This window comes from Gossypium raimondii, chromosome 1 (assembly GCF_025698545.1).
Source record: "Gossypium raimondii isolate GPD5lz chromosome 1, ASM2569854v1, whole genome shotgun sequence".
Taxonomy (NCBI): domain Eukaryota; kingdom Viridiplantae; phylum Streptophyta; class Magnoliopsida; order Malvales; family Malvaceae; genus Gossypium; species Gossypium raimondii.
In genome coordinates this window covers 6,058,345-6,065,968 of record NC_068565.1, presented here as the reverse complement: position 1 = coordinate 6,065,968, position 7,624 = coordinate 6,058,345, and the positions used below count along the sequence as shown (strand labels likewise).

The following is a 7,624-nucleotide window of genomic DNA, read 5'->3' as shown; positions in this document are numbered from 1 at the left end:
ATATATATATTTTCCCTTTTTAATGCTATCTTTTTCTTGTCTTAGATACATCAGTTAGCAGTGTTCTTAAGAAATGTGAACACACACAGCAGGCTAAATTGGAAAAAGAAAAGTTAACTGTTGTTATGATTATGATTGAAAGTGAAGTTTAAAATAAAACCCTCAAGAATGTTGAATATGGATATGTTCAATCTTTTCCAGATATGAATACTTGAAAATAATAATAATAAGTCGGAATAAAATAGATCAAGTCACAGCAGGACTTGCACTGCACAAAGAACTGCCAACCATTTCAGTGGGGGCTAAGTTCTGGTCAGCTATTTCTTTACTTTGCTTGCAAAACCTTAGGCTAGCTGGTTAAGGCTAGTTTCTACATTTTCCTTTGAAATGAACTTCAAATATAGGAAAAAGGTATGCAAAATCGAACAAAATTAAAGACATTTCCTGTTTAAGCTTGTACTGAAAAGAACATTTATAAATCAATAATCAGAACTATTTTGTCCACTGTGCTTCATTATTTATATACAGCATCTGCATGCATGCAGTTTCAACTGCCTCATTAGTCATTAGTTACTAGCATTGACAGCTTTTATTGCAAAGCTAAACCAAAATGTTCATTGAAACATATACCATTCAAAGATGTATTTTAATTGTGGTGTTTTCTTGTGCTGCTGGTGATTAAGATCAAGGCATCCTTAAAACCTTTTCCTTATGATTTTAAGTGCGCATCATCTTTCAATCTCTCTAAACCACAAATCTTAAACTCTAAATCCTAAACCCCACAGGAAACACCTTGTGTTAACCTCTGCAAATGAAAAACCAAATCCTCCTTCGAATCATTATTGTCCCTGCAAAACCCTTATTATGACATACAATGTTTGGTAGATATCTGGTTAGATACTTTATTGGGTGACAGAAGTGCCCAACACTTGAGTGTCTGAAAAATTAGTTGTCGTCCCCAGAGTTGAAATTATTCCCATTACTCAGAATGAACGCACAAACAGAATTTGCAGCAATAGATTTTGATAAAAGGGTTGTAAGGAACCCAAGATTTATTGCAGTTAAAAAGTGATTTATTATGCATATGAACTGTTACAGTTGATATTATTACAGGAGTACAAAATTTATATTAGACCTCCAAGAAAGAGTTGATGGTCTTGAACCCATGGTTATCTGGAAGTGGACTGTTCCCGGGACGGACAGAGATTATAGCCTCCATACCTAATACATGGATAATCATGAAAATGTTACAAAGTATATAATATCACTTTAATTTCTAGTTCGAGTAACATTGAAGCCGATCTACAAAACAATGAAATATTTTAATGGTATATGTTCAATTGACAACTTATGCAAGGGAGTGCAGTGAAATTTTACTATTTATATGATATGATTCAGATTCTCCTCTAACAGTGCAGCATATCTAAGGGGGAAGTAGAAACAAACAGACAAACCAACAAAAGAGAAAAAAAGGAAGAGGATGAATAAAAGTTTCATTTATTTTGGAAAATGATTTTATATCTCAGAATATGGACACTGAAGAAAAAAACAGAAACAGTGGAACCTATGACTTCTGTAATCTGGCATACCCAGATGAAAAAATTGAGCAGAACAATTACCCGCAGCTTTTGCAGCAATGGCTTCTTGATAGATATCAGTTAGAAATAGTATCTCAGATGGCTTATCAACACCCAAAGTATCGGTTATTTCAACATAACTGCGTTTTTCTCTTTTGTTTCTGCAGGCAAGGAAGGCAAAACGACGTGTCACCTTGAATTAAAATTGAGTGATAAGAATGGAAGCTATGATGGATGTTGTGAATTTACCCCACTGCAGTGTCGAAATATCCAGATAAATACTTTCTCAAATCACCAAATTTTGTATTTCCAAAGAGAAGCCTCTGAGCCAATCTGCTACCACTAGAATATATGTATACCTGTGGTAAAATGAGGAAGCAGTGGTTGACATTGAAATTGAACTTACAGAAAAATAGCCAAGCTATGTTACTTGGACTTAAAAATGAATGCCGGATGTGGGTATGGGTCCAACATGGGAAATTCTACAGTGAGCTCCACTTAAATTAGCTTAGTAAAAGCTTTTACCAAAATATCTAACGATTTACCAATATTTCTAACGGTTTACTACCAATATTTTTAACGATTTACAATGTAAGAAGTATTGGTAAATCGTTAGATATTTTGGTAAAAGCTTTTCCTAAGCTTTTTTTAGTGGAGCTCATGGTATAAGTGCTGGTCCAACATTAGCATGTTCCATTTTCTAAGTTTTTACATGTATTTGGAAAATCCTTGGAATGTCATATCCTCGGACACATAGTTCAGATATGAGTCAATACAGGTACTTCAGCAAAAATGAAGAGTTAGAATAGCATAGTCAAGGAGTACCAATCCCTTCGGGAAGGAAAGAGGGAGAGGGGTAGAGATTTAAAACGCTAGACACTCAGAAATAAGAGAACGCATCATGTTTCTGTGCTAAGAGATGGTACACAACATTATGACCAACCAGTATCACTAGGGAAGAACAATTATATTAACTTGAACTTGGGTCTAGATCAGGTCCAAATGGGCGCCAATCAACTGAGAAGATTGGCTTCAGTTTTGTATAATGATTAAAACAGCTTGTGAAAACACTGCATCGTGGAGTACTTGCATACAAAGCAAAGACAAATATGGAATCCAGAACTTCATTCAGGAAATAAAAATGTAGAAAAATAAAGTCAAGAGTAAAGGAAATATGCAAGATACCTTCACACCCAAAGCATGCCACTTTTCAAGGGCTTCTGGTACATCATCGAAAACTATTCCTTTGAGCTCATTGGTCTCGAATCCAGTTCGCCAGATATGACCCTATTTAGCTTCATATATCAGCTCTATCCCAAAGGTAAGCTTTAAAAATGTAATTTCTTTAGTTCTTTTTTGCTTACTTGCAATTGCTTCAAGGCTGTGATTTTTCGATCAGCTTTTATCATTGCTTCCACATTAGCAACTAAAGCTGCAATTACCTCCTCTTTTTCCGCATCCTCTGAGGGGATAGGTACAGCGCCAATAACACCTTGCTTCAAGTCATCTTCAACCTGTAGAAAACTTGTTATGCATTCAATATAGACATCTGATTTAGGAGTAAATTTAGAGTTCTTTGGTTGCTAACTAGTATGGTCAATATTGAATATCCCATTGACAAAACTAAAGAATAGAGGTTGACAAGTATCCTTTCATTGCCTAGTTTCATTTTCTACGGTTTAATTTTAATTAAGAACATAAAAGTAAGACTAAAGAAACATTAATTCCTATTTTGTAGAATGTGCTATATCAAGGGCTTGACCAGAGGTGCTAAGTGCAAATGTCCATCCAATTCGCATCTCTCAAACCATGTCAAGCAAAACGAACACTCCAGAAAAAAAGCCAGGGTCTCATAAATAAAATATTTAAAAAACTAAAATGATTTGGCAAATTAACAGATCATCAAAGAAAATACATTCCTTGCAAATATACAACAAAGGTTCAAAGTATCTAGAAATTAAAATGGCTCTAGATTTTAGGAACACAGTTCATTTTTGAAAGTATGATCATGTATTGGGTATATCACACAAGTTTGAAAGCACATCATTTTAGGAAAGATAATGGGAGTCAATTGAATTAAATTTAAGCATCAAGCCAAAAGCTCAGCCAATCCAACCACAAATTTGAATAGCTCATATTTGTTCTTCATTTGGTTAAGACTCCTAGAAGGAGTAATCAGTTTCAGTTCACTGGCAGAGCTTAACCAAAGCAACAAGCATATAATTTCCAGTAAGAAGCATCTACCAGAAGTGGTGTCCCAGACTCATATATGCAAGTCTCAATTCCCAAATTTCCATTATAAACATAGGAGTAAGGTTTCTTATTCATTGACATTCAATTGTGGCTTAACTCTTAAAATTAATGATTTCCTCTAAGATGTAAAAAAAATTGCCTCAAGAAGCAAAGCCAAAAGATTGAATCATGATGCAACATAGATAAAAGGTTCAAAGGTCCAAAGAAAATCTTACTTGAGAACGTAACAGCTTAATATCATCTTGGGTTTCAGCACTAGCATATGTTGCAGATAAATGCCTCCCGACGTTGTTTTGGGCATAAGGAAAGAGAATATCAGTTACATATGAAATAGGAGTGGTAGTTCCTTCAATGTCAAGGACAATGCAACGCTGCAACAAAGCAAAACACAGATGAGACTGTTTTTCTGATGATTGAATGTAACAATCTTCTTGTTCAGCAATAAAACAATCAGAGTCCACCAGTATGTCATTTGTCCATTTAAGTTAAAGGCACCCCCATATGGAAATTTCTGTTAGAGGGGAGATTATATCATGTATAAATCCTGAATTTAACTAATTGAAGGGAAAATATGTAAATTTCTTACTGTAAATGGCTTCCCATTACAATTTGAATCTGCTAATCTGGCCTTTTTCGACACGTTCATCCTGCAGTCGACACTTGGGACTCCTTTAACAACCTGAATGGGGCCATGATCTGGGGTAGACCAGTCTAAGCCGAGTTGGTGAAGTTTAATAGCAGCATCAAAGAGGTAATGGTAACATTCACTCTGAAATAGTATGTCATGGTAGAAGAAAGCAACAGAAGATTACCTACTGCAACATGTAAGAATGTATATCTCACTAGGAACGAGCATCAACTTTTAACAAAGGTTTTTTTCTTTTTACTATTCTTTTTACATTCTAATTCATATGCATACAAAATACTTTTGGCATCTGTAAGCAGCAGTAAAGCCATGAGAGTGAGGGTCCATGAACACATTCTGAAACTTCCCTAGTTTGAACTCAAATGTATACACAAGTTTCACAAACCTGAGTTTTAGCACTAATCCATGAGTCTCCCCATACATATATGCCATGATTGCGAACAAGCACAGCAGTTGTTTTAGGATAGGCTTCAATCTGAAAAATGTTAAAGTTAACTTCATTAAAATGAAAGCACACTGAAATGAATTGCTAGTGAACTGCAATGAAGACAATATGTTCTTATTAGCAAACTGGTACTAGGAAATAGAAACACTTTGCCCTCGTTGATATATGGTATTTGATTATCTTATTCAGTTACATGAACATTTTATGCTCATCATAAAACAAGTCTCTTTATCGATATTGAAAAGATCAATGCAGAAAAAACATACAGCTTTAGCAAGAGAATCAGTGAGCTCGTTTTCATAAGCCGTGTTCTCGATAATTGGGATCACAAGTTCATCATAGTAACCATGTCCTTGGATTCCTTTTATCATTTCCATATGAGTGATCTGCAAACATCCAAAAGAGAAAAAGTAAAACAATCACTAAAATAACACAGATGTGAGCAGTAAAGAAAGAATTTAAAGTGAAAGAAATAGAGAGAAACACAGTTTAGAATAATATTACAGTCAACAATAACTTACACGAAACTCTTTCAAATGTGGATTGATCATTGTTGCAAGACAGGATTCCATTCCATGACTGTGGATAACAGCCCCAGCATTACGCATATGATATGCCTGAATTAAGAGGAAAAAAGAATACTGGTGACAAATAGCAGTACTATTTCGACTCCTTAACTAAACCAAGTAATCAACAACTAACCTTTGGGTAAAACTATTAATAAGAATCTAAGTAGTTAACGAGTTGTATTCCAGATTGGTAAAACAAAATTATGTCAACCAGTTGCAGAATGTAACAGATTAAGTAACAAATAGGATTTACTTTTACAATGAAAATTTTAACAATTTAGCCATAACAACCACAAGAATATACATCATTTTACACCCTCCACCAAGTTTTCAGTTCCAATAGGATCAAGAGCACCTAAACTAGATGAGAGCTAAATCTGCAGGTTATCAATTTGTGTCTGGGATCTTTAATCTATATTTGCACCAAAGCAACCGAAACTTGGCCATCTTCTGATTTCAATCCAATTGTAGTTTCTTTTGTAAGGTTTTCCTACATAAACACAGATAATAGTTACCTTCATGAAAAGCGGAGCACAATCAGAGCATTTAGGAGGCTTATGAGGGTATGGCTTTGGAGAAGGTGAAGATATGATAGCCCCATCTCCTGATAATACATACATGTCCTCTGGTTCCATTCTCTCCTTTTGGACACCTATCAAATTACCAAGTCAAAAACCCATAGGTAAGCTATTCTAGAAGACAATACAAACAGTATGTCTTAAACAAGATGCAAAGGAATAAATAAACATACAATTGAAGATGAATGACAACATACAAAATGCAATGAAAGACAAGTTCTATCCACAAGGCTGTCTAATGAGGCGAGTAATTGTAATGGTATCCACAGATTCATATGGTCGGAGTAAAATCAACACTCAAAATAGTAAAAGAAATGGCATCTCAAACTAATGGAAAAAAGAACAAACATTTGGGCTTGAAAAGCATATACCAAGTAGCCAAAAAGGCCATAAAAAGGGAGAAAGTTTGAGCTTAGAATATCAAAATCATTCATGCTAGATAATAATATCCAAAAGCAAGAGTGTGAAGGAAAACAAAGAAGTGAGCTAATCAGCAACAGCTAAGTTACTAAACCCTCGTGATTAATAATAATAATAAAAAACACAAATTTGAGCTTCAATGACTTATAACAGAAGCAAAAAGAACCATAAAAAAGAAAAAAAGAAGTTATTCAGCTTGAATAAAAACAATCGCTATGGTTAAAATTCTAGATTAATAAAAGAGAGGGACTGAGCCTGACTATGAAATGCCCATAAGGCAAAAGAACCGAGGGAAAAAACAGAGAAGTAAAGCGCTAAAACAATAACAACCTATCAATTAATTATAATAAATTCAACTTCGAGTTAGAATAACAAAACCCAGAAATAAAAAAAGTTGAAAACAAATGATCCAGCTACAAAACATGATTCAACGATCAAGTTCCCAAATTAGTGATTAAAAAAAACTAGAATTTTGAGCTTCAATAACAAACAGTCATGACCGAGAACCAAAATATCTAGAAAAAAGACATGATTAATCTACAATAACAATGATCCAGAGATCAAAGAACCCAAATTAATTAAAAAGAAAGAAAAGAGAGCTTAAAACAAACAGATTCGAGTTTCAATACCAAATATTAAGAAGCCAAAAACAAAAAAAAAACACGAGTATTGATTGAGGAATAGTTACCAGAAGGGGACATGAGGATAAGTTGTTGAGGCTTGGGGATAGAGCTATCATGGACCTTCATGGTGATGCTGCCACCTGTTCCTGAGACCCATCCAAGGCTATAGAACTGGCGACAAAGCTCAGATATCAAAGATCTCGCCTCCTTCACTGGTTCGCTTTCCAAATAAGCTTGTGAAACACTCCCCATATCAACGCCTCCGTTCACTACAGCCACTGCCAAAACAAAAGGCCTCTCTCTTTATCTATATAGGTAGAACAATAAGCAGAATCTTTAAATAAACCAAAAAAGAAAAGAAAGCAGAGTTCTGCGGGAGCTTTAAAATATGCCCTCTAAAGAGTAAAAAGCTTCGGGTCCTTTTTTATTTTATTTTTTATTTTATAAAAGAATATTAAAATGTTCAATCAGTGTTAAGAAGTGGGACAAGACAATTTGTGCTGGGCATGTCTT

At 34.6% G+C, this 7,624-nt stretch overlaps 1 protein-coding gene across 1 annotated transcript; it reads right to left on the bottom strand.

The window, feature by feature from the left end:
- Window positions 1-1,020: 1,020 nt before the first annotated feature.
- LOC105778963 (probable bifunctional methylthioribulose-1-phosphate dehydratase/enolase-phosphatase E1) lies at window positions 1,021-7,516 on the bottom strand. The gene is made up of 12 exons (XM_012602717.2): window positions 7,177-7,516; window positions 6,006-6,142; window positions 5,443-5,538; window positions 5,188-5,307; window positions 4,862-4,951; window positions 4,417-4,599; window positions 4,046-4,201; window positions 2,942-3,091; window positions 2,763-2,864; window positions 1,827-1,936; window positions 1,620-1,738; window positions 1,021-1,221 (listed from the first exon to the last, which is right to left on the bottom strand). The coding sequence occupies exons 1-12, from the start codon at window positions 7,361-7,363 to the stop codon at window positions 1,130-1,132; spliced, it is 1,542 nt and encodes a 513-aa protein (XP_012458171.1). The 5' UTR covers window positions 7,364-7,516; the 3' UTR covers window positions 1,021-1,129.
- Window positions 7,517-7,624: the final 108 nt, after the last annotated feature.

Coding starts and splice junctions, on each gene's coding strand:
- LOC105778963 (XM_012602717.2), bottom strand. CDS start 7,363: ATGGGGAGTGTTTCACAAGCTTATTTGGAAAGCGAACCAGTGAAGGAG. Junction 4,952..5,187: donor CTGATTCTCTTGCTAAAGCT/GTATGTTTTTTC, acceptor AACATTTTTCAG/ATTGAAGCCTATCCTAAAAC. Junction 4,600..4,861: donor GGATTAGTGCTAAAACTCAG/GTTTGTGAAACT, acceptor ATACTATTTCAG/AGTGAATGTTACCATTACCT.